The sequence below is a fragment of the Coregonus clupeaformis genome, chromosome 9 (assembly GCF_020615455.1).
Source record: "Coregonus clupeaformis isolate EN_2021a chromosome 9, ASM2061545v1, whole genome shotgun sequence".
Lineage (NCBI taxonomy): Eukaryota > Metazoa > Chordata > Actinopteri > Salmoniformes > Salmonidae > Coregonus > Coregonus clupeaformis.
Genome location: NC_059200.1, coordinates 52,453,150 through 52,479,115, shown reverse-complemented (window position 1 = coordinate 52,479,115; position 25,966 = coordinate 52,453,150). Strand labels below are relative to the sequence as shown.

The window sequence follows — 25,966 nt, the reverse complement described above, 5'->3', positions numbered from 1 at the left end:
GATCTGCAATAATCTAATAAATAAAGTGTCAATATTTTCTCTATACTTGCGTACATAAATATAATTATTAACTAATCAATGTAGGTTAAAATGTATGACCAATAATAGACAGGTCATCAGGTCATTATGCCATAAACGTATTGGCAACTCCACTACTTTAACAGCTACAAAAGTGGTACAGTCTGGGCAAGGGATTTGGGCCTTCCCAGTTCTGTACCGATGTATTCTCATAGTGTGTGAATACTGTACTAGAATGTTAAAACCATCGTACCCTCCCATTTAATACTGATATAATAATTGAAGCTCCGCAGCCTATATCTAATGTAGGTAGGGCTCTCAGTCGGCTCGTTTATTGGCATGATTATTCTTATTAGCTCTGCGCGCACGGCAGAGACAGCGAAAGAGAGCGCCAGGGTAGGGAGAGAGCGGTTCTGACGCTGCTATGAGACCAGGCTGCAATACAGCTCTGCAAATTCAGTTTGTCTATTTCAACAATGGATGCATTGTGAGTGTGTCAGTGAACTGACAGAGGCTTGTGGGAAACAGAAGCAGACCTTTGTTTGGAATTTGTCTATTTTTTCGTCGCCAATGCAAAAGGAAATATGCAGCGAAGCCTTACCTTGGTCTTTGTCAGTTTTTGTGTTGGGTTTTGCTCTGGTTCAAGTTTCCCAAGTAATATCAATATAGGTGAGTGTTATCAGCACGGAATGCTTCTTACATCAACACGGAATGCTTATTATATCACTACTACATCTTGTCAGTTTGACATCTAAACTGCTGCGAAAGTTGCATGACAGTCTCCATATGTCTAATTTTGTAACACATTCAAATATTCGTTGTATGATGACAGTTGATGTGAACCTACTTTCAACCTTGTCTTCAATGATTGTCTTTGTCTTGCTAACAGGGGGATTGTTCCCAACGGGCTCCCATGAATATGAGGTTTTTCGGTTTGCGCTATCTCATCACCAGGATATCCCCAAACTGGTACCACAAGTGGACATGGTCGACACCGCAAGCAGCTTTGCTATGACATATGCATGTAAGTTTATTCTTTATCTCCCCTGAATGAACAGTACATGTAATTGCACTGAATACTGTTCCCACTTTGATGACAGTTAGTGTTCAAATGCTGTCTGCATTTCTTTAACATCTGTTGCTTTAATAAATGTAAAGGATAGTGTCATTCACTCCTTCTACATTCGGACATTTTGATTTTGGAGGTAGGAAATCGTCCTGTCTAAGCACTCATATTTCCATAAATCTGCAGTTTTATGATCGATTAAAACATTTTAATGCACCATATGTTGGCCTCATGCAACTACGTTTTGTCTTTCATTTTGTCTAAGGAAGCTGCACAACAGTTGGAGAATAATGGGTATTAAGGGCGCCAGAAACTACTTGGAGATGTTTTTAATCATAGCAGTCATGAAACGTGTCAACCAAGTTGAGTTGAGCTGTATCAGTGTCATTTTGGGGGAAATGATATGCAACAGCACTATCAGGGAACCATAATTATATTATCTGTTTCCTCAAGCTTCCAAGAATGTTAACCTCAGCCATATACATACAATGCAGTAGACTACTAGACAGTGGCTTTGAGTTCAGGGCTCTTGTTATAAGAGCTCAGTGATTCAGTATTGTTCCTATCAATGCCACCTGATTCTAGACATTAGTGTGACCTGCTCAGGACATCAGGATTTGCTTTAGGAAGGAGAAGCTGTGTTTCATCTGTGTTTCATCAGTTGATTTAAATAGACATAGACTATCTAGATTATGTACTGTACATTTAAATAGACTGGACTATCTAGATTATGTACTTTACATTTAAATAGATTGGACTATCTAGATTATGTATTGTACGTTTAAATAGACGTAGACTATCTAGGTTATGCACTGTAAATGACCTTAGCATTTCAGTGTTTTTTTTCCAGACAGCACAATTGATCATAGTCATGATCAACGTCATACTGATACTTGGCTGTATCAGACAGGGGACAACCTATTCATGGATTTTGCACGGTCGCGTCACTCTATTGTAATGGACGTTCTTAATCCAACTGACTCCCATTCTGACTGTGCTACCCCAGGCATTCTCAATGGGGGCTAATTATGATTTTGTCTTAAGTACACTATAGTGTCTTGGGAATACAATTATATTTTTAAAGAAAGCAAACGATTAGTAGGAAACTCTTTTGTCATCATTATGATACTGTCAGATTTACTTTAGACAGATGGCTATGTTGCCATAATCTAGCAACCATCATCATAAAAAACATAATTGAGTTGCCCAGGGTGAGTTTGAGGAACGACAAGACATGGCGAGCCATAATAACAGTTACAATAATTACTGTATAGTAGAAGAATAATAACATCCAATTATCCTATTAGAACCATTAACTAGGCTACCAATAACTCAGAGAAACCACTTGATGCCTACCATGGTGAAGGATTAATGCGGAATGCATTGAAGTTAGTCTGCATGCATCACAAATACAGTCACACTCATCTACAGCCAGGGTCTCAGGGTGTGCAGACACAGCTGCCTGCTTCTCCCAGGCAGCACAGTATCACTCACCTGGTAGAGAGCTGGGAGACACATGGGAAATGGCGTTAGTGGACTCTTGACAGTCTCTTGTGCCACACATGACCTAAGGTGTCCCACATAGCTACTTCAGGATTTTGGCAATGAAGCCCTTTATCTACTTCCCCTGAGTCAGATGAACTCGTGGATAACATTTTTATGTATCTGCATGCAGGTTGAAGGAAGTTGCTAACAAGCATTAGCACAATTGCTAACTAGATTTAACGCTAGCATGATGTCATAGCTTATTTTTATTTTTTATTTTTTAGGGGGTAGCTTTAATATTGCAGATAGATTGTAACTTCCATCAATGTAATTGTCTGCATCACTTCCAATCCCCCATGTTTTTTTTTCTCGCAAATATATATATATATATATACATATACATACATACACATATATATATATACAGTGGGAAAAAAAGTATTTAGTCAGCCACCAATTGTGCAAGTTCTCCCACTTAAAAAGATGAGAGAGGCCTGTAATTTTCATCATAGGTACACGTCAACTATGACAGACAAAATGAGAAAAAAATCCAGAAAATCACATTGTAGGATTTTTAATGAATTTATTGGCATATGATGGTGGAAAATAAGTATTTGGTCAATAACAAAAGTTTCTCAATACTTTGTTATATACCCTTTGTTGGCAATGACACAGGTCAAACATTTTCTGTACGTCTTCACAAGGTTTTCACACACTGTTGCTTTTCACACACCTTGAAATGCTTCTTACGAAGCCACTCCTTCGTTGCCCGGGCGGTGTGATTGGGATCATTGTCATGCTGAAAGACCCAGCCACGTTTCATCTTCAATGCCCTTGCTGATGGAAGGAGGGTTTCACTCAAAATCTCACGATACATGGCCCCATTCATTCTTTCCTTTACACGGATCAGTCGTCCTGGTCCCTTTGCAGAAAAACAGCCCCAAAGCATGATGTTTCCAACCCCATGCTTCACAGTAGGTATGGTGTTCTTTGGATGCAACTCAGCATTCTTTGTCCTCCAAACATGACGAGTTGAGTTTTTACCAAAAAGTTATATTTTGGTTTCATCTGACCATATGACATTCTCCCAATCCTCTTCTGGATCATCCAAATGCACTTCAGACGGGCCTGGACATGTACTGGCTTAAGCAGGGGGACACGTCTCGCACTGCAGGATTTGAGTCCCTGGCGGCGTAGTGTGTTACTGATGGTAGGCTTTGTTACTTTTGTCCCAGCTCTCTGCAGGTCATTCACTATGTCCTCCTGTGTGGTTCTGGGATTTTTGCTCACCGTTCTTGTGATCATTTTGACCCCACGGGGTGAGATCTTGCGTGGAGCCCCAGATCGAGGGAGATTATCAGTGGTCTTGTATGTCTTCCATTTCCTAATAATTGCTCCCACAGTTGATTTCTTCAAGCCAAGCTGCTTACCTATTGCAGATTCAGTCTTCCCAGCCTGGTGCAGGTCTACAATTTTGTTTTTGGTGTCCTTTGACAGCTCTTTGGTCTTGGCCATTGTGAAGTTTGGAGTGTGACTGTTTGAGGTTGTGGACAGGTGTCTTTTATACTGATAACAAGTTCAAACAGGTGCCATTAATACAGGTAACGAGTGGAGGACAGAGGAGCCTCTTAAAGAAGAAGTTACAGGTCTGTGAGAGCCAGAAATCTTGCTTGTTTGTAGGTGACCAAATACTTATTTTCCACCATAATTTGCAAATAAATTCATTAAAAATCCTACAATGGGATTTTCTGGATTTTTTTTCTCAATTTGTCTGTCATAGTTGACGTGTACCTATGATGAAAATTACAGGCCTCTCTCATCTTTTTAAGTGGGAGAACATGCACAATTGGTGGCTGACTAAATACTTTTTTTCCCCACTGTATATATATACACATACATACATATAAATACATATACATACAGTGGGGAGAACAAGTATTTGATACACTGCCGATTTTGCAGGTTTTCCTACTTACAAAGCATGTAGAGGTCTGTAATTTTTATCATAGGTACACTTCAACTGTGAGAGACGGAATCTAAAACAAAAATCCAGAAAATCACATTGTATGATTTTTAAGTAATTAATTTGCATTTTATTGTATGACATAAGTATTTGATACATCAGAAAAGCAGAACTTAATATTTGGTACATAAACCTTTGTTTGCAATTACAGAGATCATACGTTTCCTGTAGGTCTTGACCAGGTTTGCACACACTGCAGCAGGGATTTTGGCCCACTCCTCCATACAGACCTTCTCCAGATCCTTCAGGTTTCGGGGCTGTCGCTGGGCAATACGGACTTTCAGCTCCCTCCAAATATTTTCTATTGGGTTCAGGTCTGGAGACTGGCTAGGCCACTCCAGGACCTTGAGATGCTTCTTACGGAGCCACTCCTTAGTTGCCCTGGCTGTGTGTTTTGGGTCGTTGTCATGCTGGAAGACCCAGCCACAACCCATCTTCAATGCTCTTACTGAGGGAAGGAGGTTGTTGGCCAAGATCTCGCGATACATGGCCCCATCCATCCTCCCCTCAATACGGTGCAGTCGTCCTGTCCCCTTTGCAGAAAAGCATCCCCAAAGAATGATGTTTCCACCTCCATGCTTCATGGTTGGGATGGTGTTCTTGGGGTTGTACTCATCCTTCTTCTTCCTCCAAACACGTAGAGTGGAGTTTAGACCAAAAAGCTCTATTGTTGTCTCATCAGACCACATGACCTTCTCCTCCTCTGGATCACCCATTCCTCCTCTGGATCATCCAGATGGTCATTGGCAAACTTCAGACGGGCCTGGACATGCGCTGGCTTGAGCAGGGGGACCTTGCGTGCGCTGCAGGATTTTAATCCATGACGGCGTAGTGTGTTACTAATGGTTTTCTTTGAGACTGTGGTCCCAGCTCTCTTCAGGTCATTGACCAGGTCCTGCCGTGTAGTTCTGGGCTGATCCCTCACCTTCCTCATGATCATTGATGCCCCACGAGGTGAGATCTTGCATGGAGCCCCAGACCGAGGGTGATTGATAATCATCTTGAACTTCTTCCATTTTCTAATAATTGCGCCAACAGTTGTTGCCTTCTCACCAAGCTGCTTGCCTATTGTCCTGTAGCCCATCCCAGCCTTGTGCAGGTCTACAATTGTATCCCTGATGTCCTTACACAGCTCTCTGGTCTTGGCCATTGTGGAGAGGTTGGAGTCTGTTTGATTGAGTGTGTGGACAGGTGTCTTTTATACAGGTAGCGAGTTCAAACAGGTGCAGTTAATACAGGTAATGAGTGGAGAACAGGAGGGCTTCTTACAGAAAAACTAACAGGTCTGTGAGAGCCGGAATACTTACTGGTTGTTAGGTGATCAAATACTTATGTCATGCAATAAAATGCAAATTAATTACTGGATTTTTGTTTTAGATTCCGTCTCTCACAGTTGAAGTGTACCTATGATAAAAATTACCGACCTCTACATGCTTTGTAAGTAGGAAAACCTGCAAAATCGGCAGTGTATCAAATACTTGTTCTCCCCACTGTACATATATATACATATCCTTTAAAAAAATATATTTCCCTTTATTACTTTCCAACCCCACCAACCCTTCCCTAATTGGAGTAAACTAGTTAACAACACTACTTCAAGCTTATACATACTATATATATTTTTTATGGACACAGTCAATTTTACAATAATTATATTTAGTTTGTTTTTACTCATGAACTTCCTCTATCCTCAACCTCTCCGATCATTTTCATGATGTCCATCCGGTTTGCTTCTATATGCCATATCTTTCTAACTGTGCTCTTTCAAAAAGCTCTCAACCTCTAACCTATATACTTATTATGGAGACAGTATGCTTTACATTAGTTATCTTGTTGTTATTAGCTGTTGTTAGTTGTTATTAGTCCCATCCTTCAACTCCATTCAACACCACCCATCTATCTCTTAACACCATCCATATTGGATTTCTATTTGCCATATATTTTTCAACTGTACTGTGATGTTTTACAAAAGTTCTGAAGCCTTCTACTCTCATTGTTTCTACAGATTGTAAATTGAAAATAATTGTATTATATTATTGATCGATTAACTATTACTTTTCAGATCACCCAGTAGTGCTCTCTGCAGGGTTAGCTCCAGGTAAATATTGCAATCCTTGAGCCATTTCTGGACCTGTGTCCGAAAACAAGCTACAAATGGACAGTACCAAAACAAATGATCCTGTCTTTCGCAGCAAAATCTGCAGTGCTGGGAAGATTGTATTCCCAATATCAATAACATTATATTGGTAGCAAGAATTGTATATAATAATTTAAATTGAAATATTCAAAGTTTTGAATCCGGCGTCGTTTTGCGCATCAGTTCATAAACACTATGCCATGGAATCGGTACGTCAAAAATCTCTTCCCAACTATTTTGCAATCTATGTGGGACAGCTGTCAATCATTTGGTCCTTAAATGAAACTGGTATACTTTTTTATTTATCACAATTTTCTTTAACCAATTATATTTTTTAATGCAGGGCCGACAGACAAGTTCCTCACTTTTTCCCCCTTCCACTTTCCTCTTCCATTTTTGCAGTAATGCTGCAATTATTTGGTTGAAATTTTGGGTAGAGCAGACATTTCCATATGTTTTTGTTAGCTGCATGTGCGACATAACTCCGCCAGTCCTACCTAGGATATCATTTACGAAGATTATACTTTTTTTATTTTTTATTTATAAAAAAAGTATGGTTTTTTATCAATTAGTATATTTGAGTTTAACTACAATGTTTGTTGCATTATTTGTTCTGTAGTTTCTGGAGGATTAAATTGAAATTCCAACCAACTTTCTTTGGCTTGTTTTAGAAATAGTGATATTTGGGAGAGGATTTCCTTTTCAAATAACTGAAAGTGAGAGGTTGTAATCTGAATAAAGGGAAAAAGGCCAATCTTGAACATTGGGTGAGACAATCTTACTAATTTGCTAGAGAACCAGTTTGGATTTAAGTATAACTTTTGTATGACTGAAGCTTTTAGTGATAGGTCTAATGCTTTAATATTTATATACGTAATATAGTACATTTATCATAATTTGGTTGTAATCCAGAGAGGTTAGAAAATGTATCTAGATCCTCTATGAGGCTGTGGAGGGATTCAAGTTGTGGATTTAAAAGAAAACATGAATCAAGTTTTTAAGCCCTGGATTTCTAATCCCTTGATATTATTGTTGGATCTGATTTTAATAGCTAACATTTCGATGGCCATAATAAATAGATATGCCGATAGTGGACAACCTTGTTTCACTCCTCTTGACAGTTTAAAACTTTCGGAGAAATAGCCATTATTTACTATTTTACACCTAAGGTTACTGTACATGATTTGAACCCATTTTATAAGACATTCTCCAAAATTGAAATGCTCCAGGCATTTATATATAAACACCAGTCATACTTTATCAAATGCATTTTCAAAGTCTGCTATGAATAGCAGGCCTGGTTTCCCAAATTTTTCATAGTGTTCTATTGTTTTCAGTACTTGCCTTATATTATCTCCAATGTATCGTCCATGTAAAAAACCTTTCTGATTAGAATGAATAATGTCCGACAATACCTTTTTAATTCTATGCGCTATACGTTTTGCTATAATTTTTGCATCACAACACTGAAGTGTAAGGGGCCTCCAATTTTTTTAATGGACTGGATCTTTTAATTTTCCACTTGTATCCTGTTTCAGTAATAATGAAATCAGACCTTAATATTTTGGTTACTTTTTGTTAAGACACTCCAGGACCAGATTTGTCCAGAGCAGATTGTGGATAAATAGTTTTTTCATCTTTGTATCTGTAAAATATTGAAAGACATAAAATGTACGTTAGACATAACATTCACGTCAAATGCATTTTTGGAGCATTTTTCCAAAGAAAATTTACAACATATCAACAATTCCCTCTGGGCAGGTCTGGATAATATATCTAAGCATAACCACACAAAATGTGGTGAATGCAGATGCTTCTGAAGCTCTGAAAAATGCATTGCCATGTGGGAAGAGTCTAACTTTCGGGAAATTGGAGTTAAAGACAAGTACACTGAAATTAGACTACCAAATGCCAAACGCCGATTCAGACCAAATCAAAGTCTCTTCAAAGTAAGTTAGTAAATATAGTCCAGTTTGTAACATTCTGTATGAAATGGGATTTTAAATGATGTTCACTCTGAAATTATTAATCTATGTAAATTTTAAAGTGGCTAAAATTCATTAAAATGTTGTTGAAGGTAGTATGATAAACTAAAGAAAATATACATTTTCATCAAGTTTTTGAAATGTGTATGTTTCTTTTTTGAAAATACTAATATGAACAGACCAAAATACCAATAAATCTCAAAATTGATATGTCGATGCAAAAATTGCATTTCAGCCTGTGGTGCCTGGCCTTAAAGACCTATAAGGTATTCAAACATTTCTATGAATACTTGATGGCTCCAGTGCAGACTCTCTGACCACCTAAAGCTACCCACCACAAGTGCATAGGTTGAAGCCATAATGTCATGCCCTGTATCCTGACATCAGGCCTATAGAGGGCAATGTTGGGGTATAAACGAAATAAGTGTTGATGGTTACAGTGTGTTCTAGTCCAGTAAAACCAAGTGCTGTTTATTCAAAAGACTGGTTTCCTTTGCCTGAGTGAAAGGGTTGAGAAAACCTATTTCAATGACTAGATATACTAGTTCACTAATCAATGGTGTCTAGAATTGTCATTCATTTTGGAGGCACAAACAGATAAAGATGGATAAAGTTAAATGGAATATGATTTATCAGTCATCCCAAACCACTATCTGTATGACTTATCAGTGCTGGAGTATTTTTTTGTTGAATTCTACATTGTACTAGAAGCTAATCCTCCTTGAGTGAAGAAGTTTCCTAAGTAGTCCATGGGTCAGACCAAAAGTTTGTCCACTTTGGGGTGGCAAAGATTTGATGGTATTAAATTGTTCCCCGCAAGCCCCTGATCAAATTGCTAGATGATGACATCTCCAAAAAATTTGGTTTCTATGTTTTTCATACCTTTATATGTCTTGTTGTATGGGAGTCTATGCAATTGAATGTTCACAGGCTGATTTTTGATAAAGGAATGTTGAGACAAGTTGGAACGTTCACATGCTCATTGAAAATTACTGTATCACAAAACAATGCCCGAACATTCTATTGGATCTATTGGATCTCATCTTAATACCAGGCACCACAGGCTAAAATGACATTTTTGCATTTACTTATACATTTTTAGATTTGGGGTATTTTGGTCCATTAAAATTAGTATTTTCAAAAAGTTAAAATAAAAATGTCAAAAAGTTGATGAAAATGTATATTTTTATCATACTACCGTCATCAAAATGTCATGAATTGTAACTACTTTTAAAAGCCCATTTCATATAGAATGTTACAAACTGGAATATATGTAAATTAGTAACTTACTTCGAAGAGATGGTGATTGGGTCTAAATAGGTGTTTGGCATTTGGTAGTGTACTCGTCTTGAACTGCCATTTTCCACGCTCCAACTAATTTTTCTAAGCCTCAGAAGCATCTGTATTCACCACATGTTGTGTTGTTATCCTTAGACGTATTCTCCAGACGTATACATAGGAAATTGTTGATATGTTGTCAAACTTGTATTCTAGATAACATTTTCTTTAAAACAAATAGCCCAAAATGCATTTTAGGTACCTTTCTGTAGTATTTTACAGAGAAAAATGAAAAAATTATTTATCTACAATCTGCTATGTATAAGTCCGGTCCTGGAGTGTCTTAACAAAATGAAACCAAAATATTTAGGCAACTCAATATTAGGAAGGTGTTCTTAATGTTTGCTATACTCAGTGTAAATATTATATATATATATATATATATATATATATATATATATATATATATATATACTTGCTCAAATTCAAAATCAAATAGCTAAATGATCCTTGGTATGACCATCTTAAAACAATTCCCTATGTTAGCTTAGTAGAAACCCAGCCCCAGGCCATTAGACTTAGGGGGTTATTAATAGATGCATTATTACAATGACATAGTGGTGTCATCATTATGGCTGTTCTCAAAAGTGTGCTTCTGCCATATCAGTGTTAGTGAATATGCCAAAAGGCCAAAACACATCTAGAAAATTATGCTGATATATAGCCTGTACTTGCCCCATTTCCCCCACCGGCCGGTATAGGCCCGTGACTTACAAAATTCTTCTTCTTCTTCTTCTTCTTCTTCTTCTTCTTCTTCTTCTTCTTCTTCTTCTTCTTCTTCTTCTTCTTCTTCTTCTTCTTCTTCTTCTTCTTCTTCTTCTTCTTCTTCTTCTTCTTCTTCTTCTTCTTCAGGTCAATGGTGCATGAAGATCCCCACAGTGTTGAATCCTCAGGGTACATTTTACAGATACAATTGTGTATTTGAGGGTCATATCATAACTCTTTTGTAACTCATTAACAATCCTCCTCCACATCAGAATTAAGTTGGTCATATACACATAAAAGGTATATGCATGAATTACACTGAACAAAAATATAAACGCAACATGTAAAGTGTTGGTCCCATGTTTCATGAGCTGAAATAAAAGATCCCAGAAATGTTTCATACGCACAAAGGCTTATTTCTCTCAACTTTTGTGCACAAATTTGTTTACATCCCTGTTAGTGAGCATTTCTCCTTTGCCAAGATAATCCATCCACCTGACAGGTGTGGCATATCAAGAAGCTGATTAAACAACATGATCATTACACAGGTGCACCTTGTGCTGGGGACAATAAAAGGCCACTCTAAAATGTGCAGTTTTGTCACACAACACAATACCACAGATGTCTCAAGTTTTGAGGGAGTGTGCAATTGACATGCTGACTGCAGGAATGTCCACCAGAGCTGTTGCCAAATAATGTAATTTTAATTTCTCTATCATTAGCCACCTCCAACGTTGTTTTAGAGAATTTGGCAGTACATCCAGCCGGCCTCGCAACCGCAGACCACGTGTATGGCGTCATGTGGGCGACCGGTTTGCTGATGTCAAAGTTGTGAATAGAGTACCCCACGGTGGCGGTGGGGTTATGGTATAGGCAGGCATAAGCTACGGACAACAAACACAATTGCATTTTATCGATGGCAGTTTGAATGCACAGAGATACTGTGACGAGATCCTAAAGCCCATTGTCGTGCCATTCATCCGCTGCCATCACCTCATGTTTCAGCATGATAATGCATGGCCCCATGTCACAAGGATCTGTACACAATTCCTGGAAGCTTAAAATGTCCCAGTTCTTCCATGGCCTGCATGCTCACCAGACATGTCACCCATTGAGCATGTTTGGGATGCTCTGGATCGACGTGTATGACAGTATGTTCCAGTTCCCGCCAATATCCAGCAACTTTGCACAGCCATTGAAGAGGAGTGGGACAACATTCCACAGGCCATAATCAACAGCCTGATGAACTCTATGCGAAGGAAATATGTCACGCTGCATGAGGCAAATGGTGGTCACACCAGATACTGACAGGTTTTCTTTTTTTAAGGTACCTGTGACCAACACATACAGTGGGGAGAACAAGTATTTGATACACTGCCGATTATGCAGGTTTTCCTACTTACAAAGCATGTAGAGGTCTGTAATTTTTATCATAGGTACACTTCAACTGTGAGAGACGGAAACAAAAATCCAGAAAATCACATTGTATGATTTTTAAGTAATTAATTTGCATTTTATTGCATGACATAAGTATTTGTAACATCAGAAAGGCAGAACTTAATATTTGGTACAGAAACCTTTGTTTGCAATTACAGAGATCACGCGTTTCCTGTAGGTCTTGACCAGGTTTGCACATACTGCAGCAGGGATTTTGGCCCACTCCTCCATACAGACCTTCTCCAGATCCTTCAGGTTTCGGGGCTGTCGCTGGGCAATACGGATTTTCAGCTCCCTCCAAAGATTTTCTATTGGTTTCTAGTCTGGAGACTGGCTAGGCCACTCCAGGACCTTGAGATGCTTCTTACGGAGCCGCTCCTTAGTTGCCCTGGCTGTGTGTTTCAGGTCGTTGTCATGCTGGAAGACCCAGCCACGACTCATCTTCAATGCTCTTACTGAGGGAAGGAGGTTGTTGGTCAAGATCTCACGATACATGGCCCCATCCATCCTCCCCTCAATACGGTGCAGTCGTCCTGTCCCCTTTGCAGAAAAGCATCCCCAAAGAATGATGTTTCCACCTCCATGCTTCACGGTTGGGATGGTGTTCTTGGGGTTGTACTCATCCTTCTTCTTCCTCCAAACCCGGCGAGTGGAGTTTAGACCAAAAAGCTCTATTTTTGTCTCATCAGACCACATGACCTTCTCCCATTCCTCCTCTGGATCATCCAGATGGTCATTGGCAAACTTCAGACGGGCCTGGACATGCGCTGGCTTGAGCAGGGGGACCTTGCGTGCGCTGAAGGATTTTAATCCATGACGGCGTAGTGTGTTACTAATGGTTTTCTTTGAGACTGTGGTCCCAGCTCTCTTCAGGTCATTGACCAGGTCCTGCCGTGTAGTTCTGGGCTGATCCCTCACCTTCCTCATGATCATTGATGCCCCATGAGATGAGATCTTGGATGGAGCCCCAGACTGAGGGTAATTGACCGTCATCTTGAACTTCTTCCATTTTCTAATAATTGTGCCAACAGTTGTTGCCTTCTCACTTGCCTATTGTCCTGTAGCCTATCCCAGCCTTGTGCAGGTCTACAATTTTATCCCTGATGTCCTTACACAGCTCTCTGGTCTTGGCCATTGTGGAGAGGTTGGAGTCTGTTTGATTGAGTGTGTGGACAGGTGTCTTTTATACAGGTAACGAGTTCAAACAGGTGCAGTTAATACAGGTAATGAGTGGAGAACAGGAGGGCTTCTTAAAGAAAAACGAACAGGTCTGTGAGAGCCGGAATACTTACTGGTTGGTAGGTGATCAAATACTTATGTCATGCAATAAAATGCAAATTAATTACTTAAAAATCATACAATGTGATTTTCTGGATTTTTGTTTCCGTCTCTCACAGTTGAAGTGTACCTATGATAAAAATGACAGACCTCTACATGCTTTGTAAGTAGGAAAACCTGCAAAATCGCCAGTGTATCAAATACTTGTTCTCCCCACTGTATCTGTATTCCCAATCATGTGAAATCCATAGATTATGGCCTAATACATTTATTTCAATTGACTGATTTCCTATATATGAACTGTAACTCAGTAAAATCTTTGAAATTGTTGCATGTTGCGTTGATATTTTTGTTCAGTATATATGCAGTTAAAGCAAAGTAAAATCTATTTTCCCATTTATGAAGCATTTATAGCTAAACACTTAATGGTAATTAACAGTGCAGTTTGCCACTGCTCTATAACACCAACATTAAACGTCTGTGTATGAATTCTATGCAGTCAATGTCATTTCATTTATATTTTCACATTCATAAAGCATTTATAAAGCATTTATAAACATGCCTAACTTATCAAAAAGAACATGGACACAACACAGAATTTGAAAGGAAATATAAACATTTTATTTCAATTTTCCAGATGTAGCACATAAAACAATTGCTGAGGACATCGCCGAAGAATCCTACTATTGACATTTTTCAGTTTGACTTTTCTTGAATAGATTTAACAAAGATTCATATTCAATTCATTGAAATTCAATTCCCCATTTCAGACTCGTAGCTAGCAATAACTATTTTAGTGAGTAAAACATACTAACCAGGGTGGTAAAGATAGCTAGCATTTCCCCCTTATTCACTAATGTAGCTAGCTAGCAGCTAGCTAAGCCCCTAGCAATGTCAACACGTTTTCCAACTCGGTCAATAGACATTTCAAAATCGACATAAAACTCATAAAACATTTAGTTAACAATGGTAGCTATCTCACTGTTTTAAAGCTTACATTGTACACATTAAGAAACCTTTAACAACAGGACAAGTTAAGCGACAGAAACATCATTACTTTTTTTCCATTTTGGCTGCACAGCCACAGAAAGAGCGTGTGAGAGGTGAGAGGTCCTTGAAATGTCACTTTCTGGTGACCTCTCGCTTCTACAAAAATCGTCCAAAAAACAAATTAAACATTTAGTTAACCTTTTTGTTCACTATTTCATGTCTGAAAGTTTATTTTGGAAAGATTTTGGTGAGCGTGAAACATCTAGCTTCGCCTCTTCCTTTCCGATGAAAACGAAAGCAACTGGTTTCTGTCTGTTTCGAAAGGTTTGTTATGTGCAAAAGTACATTTACATTTAAATCATTTAGCAGACGTTCTTATCCAGAGCGACTTACAAATTGGTGCATTCAACTTAGGATAGCCAGTGGGACAACCACTCTTTTTATTTTTTATTTTTTTATGGGGGGTGGGGGAAGAATGCACCAAAAGTACAATGTAAATAGTTAATATTTCCTTTAACATTCTGTTTTGTGTCCGTATTATTTTTGATAAGTGTGGCATGTTTATAAATGCTTTATGAATGGGAAAATATAAATGACAGTACATTGACTGCATAGAATTCACACACAGACCTTTAATGTTGGTGTTATAGATCAGAGTGGCAAACTGCACAGTTAATTACCATGAAGTGCTTAGCTATAAATGCTTTATTAATGGGAAAATAGATTTGACTTTACTTTGACTGCAGAGAATCCATACATAGACCCTTCGTGTGTGTTATAGACCAGTATGTCCAACAATTGTGATGAGGAGGAGGGCTGTTAATGAGTTATGAAAAAGTTATTCAATGACCCTCAACTACACTATTTGATACGTAAACTTTACCCTGAGGATTCAACCCTGTGGGGATCTTCATGCACCATTGACCTCAGTGAGAAGAAGAAGAAGAAGAGGAGGTCACGAGCCTATACTGGCCGGTGGGGGAAATTAGGCTGGTACAGGTTATATATCAGCATCATTTTCAAAACGTGGTTTGGCTTTTGAGAACAGCCATAATGATGACACTACGCTGTCATTGTAATGATGCATCTATTAAGATACCTAAATATGAGCTCTTGCATAGCATGACATGAATGCGCTATTGATATGCTATGGATATATTTCATTAACCTTTAATAATGCGGTTGGGACCTGTTATAACACGTTCATGAAATGCTTATAGATGTGTAATAAATGCGTAATGGATATGTAGTCAAAGTAAATCGTTACCAAAATGTATTATATTTGTGTCCACATTCAACTGGTAAAAGTTGATTGTGATATGAAAATGGGGGAGGATTACCCTATTAGGGTGTAGTGCCTGGCCAAACCATGGGATTTGGTACATTTTTGCCATCAGATTAAATGATTTACCTAGACTGACTCATCATTGAAACAACAATGTTACAAATAGCAGAACTACATATTTGTTTCAGGGAAATTGGTCATAATGAGAGATAATGCAAGTCCAAAACATCCACATCTGGTAGCGTATTGGGACGGAAGGTGCTTTTTGGGGGGAAGGTGCTGAAACAAAAAAAGGGCACCCCCCCCCCCAACAACAAAAACATACGCAACCGCGGTCACAGACTTGTTGAGACTTTGATTAATTACATAAAAGCAATAGATGGCCACATCTTAATGGCAAATTAAATGACACAAATAAATAACCCTCTCAAAAGTCTTATTCACTTTACAAATAACCATAACACAATACTAAAAATAAAATATAATATAAAACTTTGATGAGTAAAGTATTTTGCACAACTATTTTGAACTGGAATAAATATTGCACTATTTAACAATGACCAACACAATTCCAGTCAAAATAGAAGATTGTGAGAATTACTGTAGCCTACCATTACTATAACCAACCCATCTCCATTTGTTGCCACTATGCATCCTACCTGGCTGAAACTATTGCGGAGCAGGGAGGTTGAAGAACACTTCAGGGATACAGCTGCTGCTATACATTATCCCTAAATAAGTGAATTTAACGACGACTTGCGGAGTTGCGGGCTGTCGGTTTAACTGACATACTTGGGCCATCATTTTGTGTTGTCCTCATTGTACCACACATTTGAAGCCAATATTGGTCTTATAACACCAATTATTTATTCAGTGATGGCCATGCAAAATCAATGCAGTTCCCCCCCATTGAAATGAATGGCAGCCATCTTGAAAATAGGCTGCTGGCACTGATTACAGACCAAATCTATGATGACTCTGTATAGCAAAAACAACAACATTCCCAATATGTCACCTTGTTCTGTGTGAAATTTGGTGTAGTTAACATCGAGGGTACCATGTACCATGTACCTCAATCACCTCAACTACCTCGTACCCCTGCACATTAACTTGGTACCGGTACTTCTTGTATATAGTCATGTTATTGTTATTTTATTGTGTTACTATTTCCTTTTACATTTTTGGCAAATTATTCATACTTTAAAATTCTGCATTGTCGGGAAAGGGCTTGTAAGGAAGCATTTCACCATAAAGTTACACCTGTTGTATTCGGCGCATGTGACAAATAAAATGTGATTTGATTTGATGTGATAATAGGGCACATCCCAATACATATTATTTTTTTTACCTCCCATTCTGTCCCAATACCCCAAAATGCATACATGTATGACCTTTGACCCCTCAAGGTGGGCCCATAGAGATGTTATTACCATTCCAATTGTTTCATACCTTAATTTGTGTTGTGTTATGAAGTCAATAACATATCAATTGCCTTAATTTGAGAAGATTGTTCCCTGATAATGCAACATTACATTTCATACCCTCAATCCTGTTGGCCCAACTAACCGTATAGGGGTCATAACCTTAATGACAGTGATAATCACATTTAGCTACCTCCGATATGTGGTTATCATACCAAAATATACCACACAGACATGAAAATCATCATTCGACTTTGCCACCCCAAAGTGGACAAATATGTGAAATTTGGCCCTCTGACCAATGCACTGACAGAGCATGGTGTGGTGTGATTTTAATGGAAATCTGGGCATGCACTCTCAATTTGTGCATCAGTTGGTGTCCTATCATTTCTCAATTCCCCTGCACAAGTATTAGTCACAATGCCCTCCAGTAAAAACAGACATTACCATAATCTGCAATTGAGGATGATTAAAATGAAGGCAACAAACTCATACATTTCCAATGTGCTGTTCATAGCAATGCATGTTTCACTTAGATTCCAACATGGGAAATTCAATGGAACTTTCCATGTTTGCACCAAAATCCCCGTTATCAGCAAATTACAGATTGGATGAGCGAAGAATGGAAATATATTGGCTGGGGACTTTCTAGTCATTTGTTTTGTGTGTGCATAAAAATACATAATGTCAAACATTGTTGGGCAATCCAAAAAATAAAGATAGAGCTTGGAGTCTTCCATTTGCTTCTTGTGAGATAAGTTGACTTTGATGAGTGAGAGTGGAGTGGCTAAGAGTGTGCCTCCACATTGGTAAGAAACCATTCCAGTTGGATTATCCCTAATTAGATATACATGGTGTAGTGCTATGTTGAAGCCAAGACTTTCGGCTATATGGAAAACTGAGCTGTAGCCTATGTGTGTGTGGTGGAAGTGGTGAACAGCATATTTACAGTTTCTCCTCATGATAGTGGTGAAACAATCATAGTTGGAAAGACTATCATGTTAAAGGTCCATGTGTAAGTGTGTGTGTGATTACTCTGATATAGCATGAAATGGTTGCCTAAGTGGCATTGGTGTTTCCATGGAGCTTGTGCCTGTTATGTTAATCATTTAGCGGGGCCCTGCCTCAATGAACCCATTTAACCTTTTCATGTGTGAGTTCCAAATATCTCTAACGGTCGCCACTGCGTGATTTTTTTTATGCGGGTGATGTCAGAATGCACTCACTGTTCCAAAATGTGATTGTTACACAACAGGACAGTTAACCCACGCTACCCTCAAACCAAAGCACGCTGCCTGCTAATTATCTATTGGCTATTATTTTCTAACAAGTTGAATTTTCTAACAACAGTTTGAATTGAGGTGTGTTCCGCCTCCTCATTAATTCACATAAGAAGTAGCCCATTACAGTGTTGCGGACAATTTATGTTTGAGGCTTTACTGAGCCGGACAAACTTCTCTCTTTGACGAGAGCCTAAGCACTTCCCCAGTGTTTCCCCAGATCAGGTATGAAGACATTGCGCATCTCTAGTCAGAACAGGCCTTGCACTAACTTTTCCCCCCTGGCATTTTTTCTGGCTGGCGCCCGCATTGCCTTCATTGTTGTTTTCCTTACAAATAATAACTTTGGATAATGTGTGTGTTCCTATCAAAGTAAGTGCCTTATTTTCTGTATATCGTGTTGTCGTTTATACTGTAGCATACCGTATGTACGTATGGAGCATAATGTATTTACTGTTTTATTCACATTTTCAAGTACTTTGGTGACAAATAATGCATTCCGATTCTTGCATAGATTGTAATAGACATATATGATGTGTGTAAAATACTTTTTTGAAGGTTGTACTGGTTATGATGAGCTTATGCTAAGCTATTGTCCAGCTATGTGTGGCACCATGTTTGTCGACATCATACAATGCATTCTGGTTGTCACGTAAGCGTCTGTCAGACCAAAGATGTTATAAAAGGTGAAGGGATAGTTCACTCGACTGACTTATGTTGCTTTCAAGACAACTGGGGACTCTGAAAAATACGAGGTCAAATCATGACGTCAGTGATCTTCAGGTCAGAAAGTCAGAGTTCTAGAAAGAGGCCCGAGTTCTCGAGTTGGAATTCCGAGTTGGTTGACCGTTTTCCCAGTTCCCAGTTGTCTTGAACGCACTGAAGTCGGTTGTTGGAGATTTCCGAGTTCTCTGTTATTTTGATCACGGCATCAGATTGTAACTGGTACCTCAGGTTGCCAGCTCAGACCCCCCTTTCCAGGGGTTTTATTTGTATTTAGTGTATAAACTTCTCCTGTTTTTGAACCCCATTTATTGATAAATCCCCCATCATAGTAATATTTCCTGCATCATATCCCCCCACGATATCCTCCCCATTTCTACCCCAATTGGACTTGAAACCCCCCCAATTAAATGAACCCCCCCACAAACCCCCCTAAAATGTTTTCATCCCTGTTTAGCTTTCGCGCTACGATTAGGCTAGGCAGTAGGCTTGTATTTGGGGTGATGATCTGTGAGGTGAGACAATTTTATTTGTTTTGTGATTTGTCAAAAACGGTAAACGACTTGTCAAGTCATGTGCTCCGGTTCTTCTATACACTGTAACAAGTACATTGAAGATTTGTAATATGCTGAAAAGTGGCCAAACTAAGTTAATATTTTTCAGGCAATGGGCGCAGCCATCTTTGACTTTGTTTATTTGCGTCTTATAGTGAATGGCATTCTGGGATTAGGGAGTTTTCGCTTGTCAAATATAAACAAACATGGCTACCATCATAAAGAATTTAGCTGTTGTTAGCTTAGCTGACATGCATCTCTTTTCTAAACAATATTACATTTCTCCCTTGTGCTCACCAGAGATGTGGTACATTGTAAACAAGTCTAGCTGTTAGGTCGCTAACTTATGTTTAGTTTTTTGTTAGCGCAACCTGCTATTTAGACTGGTTTATGGAATGAGTTTGGCTGTGGATGTGTTCCGTGTGATGTTTGGATGATGAAGTTCGCATTTATCTTTTACAATAAAAGTTGAAATTGAGGAATAAAGTTGTGAAGACTTTTATTTCTCATCAATACAAAACATTGTTTAGATGCTTTTCAGACAAGAATGCTGTTTAGAGGCGTTTGTTGCATCATACGTTCTGTTGCTACTGTTCCAATCACATATTTCCGATTGTACGATGCAGGGACCACTCAACAATGATCACAAATATGTGATCGTACACGTCAAAGGGTTAATCTATTATTCATTGCATCATAACTAAACAGATTATTTTCTGCAGCTAAGAATTGTGAATATGTGCTATTAACTCAGTAAATCAGAAGGGGAAGTGCAGTTGTTAAAAATCCATTTAAGTAGGAGGGGATTGAAAGTATTTAGTAGCTGTAGGACGTATGTTCTCCTGGGGTTAGGCTCTGTAATGCTTAGATTACGATATCAAGGGGAGTAGCAGGTATCCGGATACTAGCCAACCTCCATAGGCTGTGGCAAGACATTTCCTTGTTTGTAGAAAAGAACAATGTGATCTGATATAAATGGGGAGCAGGAGCAGCATGCTTGATCAGGAGCCTGTTGTGTTGTCCAGCGGGGGAGGGCAGTGGACACTATGCATGACACGGACCTCAGTGTGGCCAGTTGGACACAAGAGAATGTGGGAATCGAAGGCTACGTGTTGTTGTCCTCTCCAGTGTACATGGGCAATTCCATGGTAACGGAATTACGCTGAGACTCAGATTTTCACTTTAAAATGTATACCAAACAAAAAACATTGATTCAAAACTTTAGCAAACCATGCACTCTACGCACAACGACTACTTTTTACTATTTCCACAGAAGATTTTACCAAACCACATTTACAGTAAGAACTGTGCAGGTACAAACTGAGGGAGATTTTACCGTAATTCTGTTACCAAACTTTGCATGTGCACAGTTTTTCCAGTAAAAGTTTAACAATTGTATTTACTGTGTAAATTGTTCAAAGTAGTCATTGTCCATAGAGTCTCAGCGTAATTCCATTCTCGTGGAATTGACCACAGGTGCAGCACTCCAGGCAAAGATATTGTGCCGCCTTAACCCTCTGGTCTGCTCCCATTGTTTGGGTGATTTGTATTCTATGCTTGTCAGTCTCAGACTACTGTATCTCTATTGTGTGCCATACATCCATCAATGTGAGGGCATTGTTTGCCTCCTGCCGAAAGGTGTGGCTAGAATATTGAGGAATGAGTGACATGTGACTATCATTTATTGTCTGATGCAGCAGCATAATTTTACATTGATTCTGAACAAAGGCACTGTATTGTGTATGCCTATAACAGATACTATCAAAAGAAAATGCAAAGCAATTGATTTTGGTAACTCTTGAGGCCTAAGGGAATTCATGTACAATATGTCTGGATAAAACAATTGGCATTTTGTCAAATTATGAATGTGTGTATGTGTGTGTTTTGTCACATGAGGAGGACATCTGGACTAACACTTCACACGTGCAATCCTCTACACAATCAGTCTTTCTCAGTTTGAGCATGACCTGGGGACCTGTATTTTTCTAAGTCAAGGTGTTTCCAATAGATGTGTAGGACTATGCATTTCAGCAGTAAGAGACAGGCACAAATAAATTCAGTCCCCACTGTTCAGTCCTGTCAGGACACCCACACTAGTAGTACGGCATCCTTGTGTCAGGTTGTCCAGTGTATTTGTTTGAGTCCGTCAGAGACGTCAGCTCCTTCAAGGTGGTGACATGCAGCCAGGCCAGACGCCCCAGTCATGTCCCTCAACCTCAGTCCCACATCAGCCTGCATGGTGATAGCAGTGTTTATATTAAACACACACAGAGAGCAGGAAGCCTCTCTCCTCTCCTTCCTATGGTCTTTTCAACAAGCAGTCCTTCCTGGCTGTCTTTCTTCACACACTACCGCTGAAGGTTCTGAATCATGCAGCCAACACCTACAGGTTGTGAGGCATTGTTTTTGAAGCAAGGACGAGCTACAGGCCCTGTAGCAACTATTAGCAGGGTTCTGGGATCTTTAAAAATAAAGTGTTGTCACACTTGGACATTGTCTGTAGCCCGCTGTTGTGGAATAGGTTGGTTTTAGGGGGTTTCTATGTTGATTGTATGTGACAGATATCTCATTAGCTTGATAGAATTTGCCGACAGGAACAGGACCAAGGTCAGAGAGGACATGAAGAGGACAGCTGGTCTCCCAGTTCAGGGTTGTTCAGATATACTGTCTGTTTTTTCAGTCCACTCATATATGAGCTTTAAGTATTTGGTTATACATGGTAAGGCCATATTTCAGACCTATTTTATGAAATGGCTTAGAACCCCTAAATGACTTGGTCCACATTAAGTGACATTATGTCTGTATCCTTCTTACACTGGGTGAAGTAGTGTCACAACAGTTGGGGGTGTCACTATGGCCCATCAAACAATATACAGAGCTCATGTAGCTATAGTCTGGTGCAGTCCGGCTCTACTGATAGTGGCTTTGGCTGATATGTTTGGGAATCATAGAGCACCAAATCTCACCACAATGAACTCTGTAACAAGTGAACTTCTTTTGCGCCAAAGCCAGCAGAGCATGAGGGCAGATTGCCAGCATTACAATTCACATTAAGAGCCTGAGAAGTGGATTGTATTGAGCTCTGGCTCTGATTCATGATGAGGCTTGGCTCCAGTTACTGCATGGTGCTCGTAAAAGTCAATATGCGTTATCACTGTTGTCAACACAAAGTGCTTCCGCAATGATACGGTTGTGTAAGACAGTCCCAACTGGACGGCCTGTCTTTATTTGATCCTCTCTGTAGCCGAAGCAAATCTCACCAGCAAGAGAGCAGGCTGCCAGAACAGAGAGCCTCAGCTGCCATCAGCTGATCTTCACTGGGGAGCCAGAGGATCAGAGAGGATCATTCACTTCTGGAGCGTTCTGCATCTCCCAAAAACACCTCAGGAGAAACATCTGTTTTTCTCACTGCTGAATGCAGGCTGTGACATGAACTACCTCAATTGAGAACAATCCAAGGTCATTATCATGAATAGGAATTTGTAGTATAGTTGGCTGTAGTACAATGGAGGGTAAAATTATGAAGAGATCAAAGGTACATGGGACAATGTACTGTGGTAAAAGGAGATAACAGAACTGTGGAGTCTTGTATTGCCTTTTTATCTCCTAAAGAGAAAGATGTGTATCTTGAAAGTAATAAAATAGACTTTGTCAGCTTCTGGTATCTTTGGCATTGGAGGAAAAATGGCCCTGGCTGTTACAAGGATAAATTAATCAGTAGTTGTGATTTAAATAGGAACAACATAACATACACAATAAAGCTAATCAAATCAGCTCAATATAATCAGACATACTAGCATAAGTATATTAATTCAAATCAGCATTACACAAGTCATTCCAATTTGGATAATTTTTTAGGTCTGTCTTCCCTAAAGGGGAATGTGAAACAATAACAAAGCGTTCTCGTCGCCACTATTTCGGTAATAAGCTGAGGGATGGGGCTGGATGCAAGCATTGACCATTCATTATATAAAAATTATAGTTTTAACCATGTTTTGGGGGTATACAGTGTTTGTTTACATTGACTTGGTTCACAAACATTGAAGTTAAACAATAATATATTTTGTGTTCTGATGGGCTACGACAGTTAATATGGAGGTGAATGAAAAGCACACCTGTTTAGGCGAGGTGCTGGCTAGCGGAGTAGAACACTTGAAAAAGAAAATGAGAGCCTCACACTCTAGGAGCTCAGATGCAGTTAAACGACAGTTAAACTTAGCTCATGAGGCATTTCTAAGTTATATTCTTCAAAAATCAATGGGTACATACAGTGCATTCGGAAAGTAGTCAGACCCCTTGATTTTTTCCACATTTTGTTACGTTACAGCCTTATTCTAAAATCAAGTCCGGGCTCTGGCTGGGCCACTCAAGGACATTCAGAGGCTTGTCCCGAAGCCACTCCTGCGTTGTCTTGGCTGTGTGCTTAGGGTCGTTGTCCTGTTGGAAGGTGAACCTTCGCCCCAGTCTGAGGTCCTGAGCGCTCTGGAGCAGGTTTTCATCAAGGATCTCTCTGTACTTTGCTCTGTTCATCTTTCCCTCGATCCTGACTATTCTCCCAGTCCCTGCCACTGAAAAACATCCCCACAGCATGAAGCTGCCACCACCATGCTTCACCGTAGGGATGGTGCCTGGTTTCCTTTTGGCAAACTCCAGGTGGGCTGTCATGTGCCTTTTACTGAGGAGTGGCTTCCGTCTGGCCACTCTACCATAAAGGCCTGATTGGTGGAGTGCTGCATAGATGGTTGTCCTTCTGGAAAGTTCTCCCATCTCCACAGAGGAACTCAAGAGCTTTGTCAGAGTGACCATCGGGTTCTTGGTCACCTCCCTGACCAAGGCCCTTCTCCCCCAATTGCTCAGTTTGGACGGGCGGCCAGCTCTAGGAAGAGCCTTGGTGGTTCAAAACGTATTCCATTTAAGAATGATGGAGGCCACTGTGTTCTTGGGGACCTTCAATGCTGCAGAAATGTTTTGGTACCCTTCCCCAGATCTGTGCCTCGACACAATCCTGTCTCGGAGCTCTATGGACAATTCCTTCGACCTCATGGCTTGATTTCTGCTCTGACATGCACTGTAAACTGTGGGACCGTATATAGACAGGTGTGTGCCTTTCCAAATCATGTCCAATCAATTGAATGTACCACAGGTGGACTCCACTCAATTTGTAGAAACACCTCAAGGATGGTCAATGGAAACAGGATGCACCTGAGCTCAACTTCGAGTCTCATAGCAAAGGGTCTGAATACTTATGTAAATAAGGTATTTCTGGTATTAAATCTAAAAACCTATTTTCACTTTGTCATTATGGGGTATTGTGTGTAGATTTATGGGGATTTGTAGTTTTTAAAATTAATTTTAGAATAAGGCTGTAACGTAACAAAATGTGGAAAAAGTCAAGGGGTCTGAATACTTTCCAAATGCACTGTACTAATAATTTATAAGTCCAAGAATTGATGTAGCAACTGCAGATTGCCCCTTTAAAGTTACTGTTTGGTTAGCTGGTGAAATCACAGGGGTCACCCTGCCCACAGTCCCACACTGAGAAACCAAGGTGCAACAGAGAAACTTTGAACAGTGATAATGGGCTGCAGCTTTGCAGATCAAGTCTCCCTCCTGTAGATTTGAGTCACAGTTTTTGTTTTCTTTCTCAACTAAACAGCCATATTGAATGAAGGCAGCTGAGTCGCTGGCAGATGATATACGTACATCAAAGTGTTCTATATAGGCCATGTGTATACAGCACCGTTGCTGCAATCCTTTATTATATCATTTTATGGCAGCAGCTCTTGTCTTTTCAGATGGCTTTTGGCTCCAGGCTGACTCCCTACATGAGACTAATATTGAATAACAAGCAAACAATTGAAACTGAAACCTGCAGAGAGATGCAACAATGAGTGACAGTGAAGAAATGATTGCGCCACACTATGGAAATAAATAAATATGTACACAGACAAACAGAGACATGAATAAGATAAAAAAGAACACCATATTAGAGAATCAATGGAGGACAGCAAAGACAGCTGTCACACACATCCCATTCCACACACATTCCGTCTGTTCTTTAAAGGTTCCCAGAATGTTTCATTAGGTTGTGGCCCCGTGTAGCTCAGTTGGTAGAGCATGGCGCTTGCAATGCCAGGGTTGTGGGTTCATTTCCCACGGGGGGCCAGTATGAAAAAAAATAAAAATAATAATGTATGCACTAACTGTGCTCTGGATAAGAGTGTCTGCTAAATGACTAAGA

The 25,966-nt window shown here is 39.5% G+C and overlaps 1 protein-coding gene across 4 annotated transcripts in view; it reads left to right on the top strand.

Annotated features, from left to right (window-relative positions):
• The first annotated feature begins 369 nt into the window (after window positions 1-369).
• Window positions 370-25,966, top strand: part of LOC121574079 (glutamate receptor 1) — a 118,522-nt gene continuing 92,925 nt past the window's right edge. For 2 of the 4 annotated variants that reach the window (XM_041886662.1, XM_041886663.2), the window contains exons 1-2: window positions 370-687; window positions 908-1,042. In XM_041886662.1, the coding sequence (XP_041742596.1) occupies window positions 603-687; window positions 908-1,042 (220 nt within the window). In that variant the 5' untranslated portion in view covers window positions 370-602. The remainder of the gene's footprint in view (window positions 688-907; window positions 1,043-25,966) is intronic. The other 2 variants (XM_041886660.2, XM_041886661.2) reach the window with 2 other exon arrangements.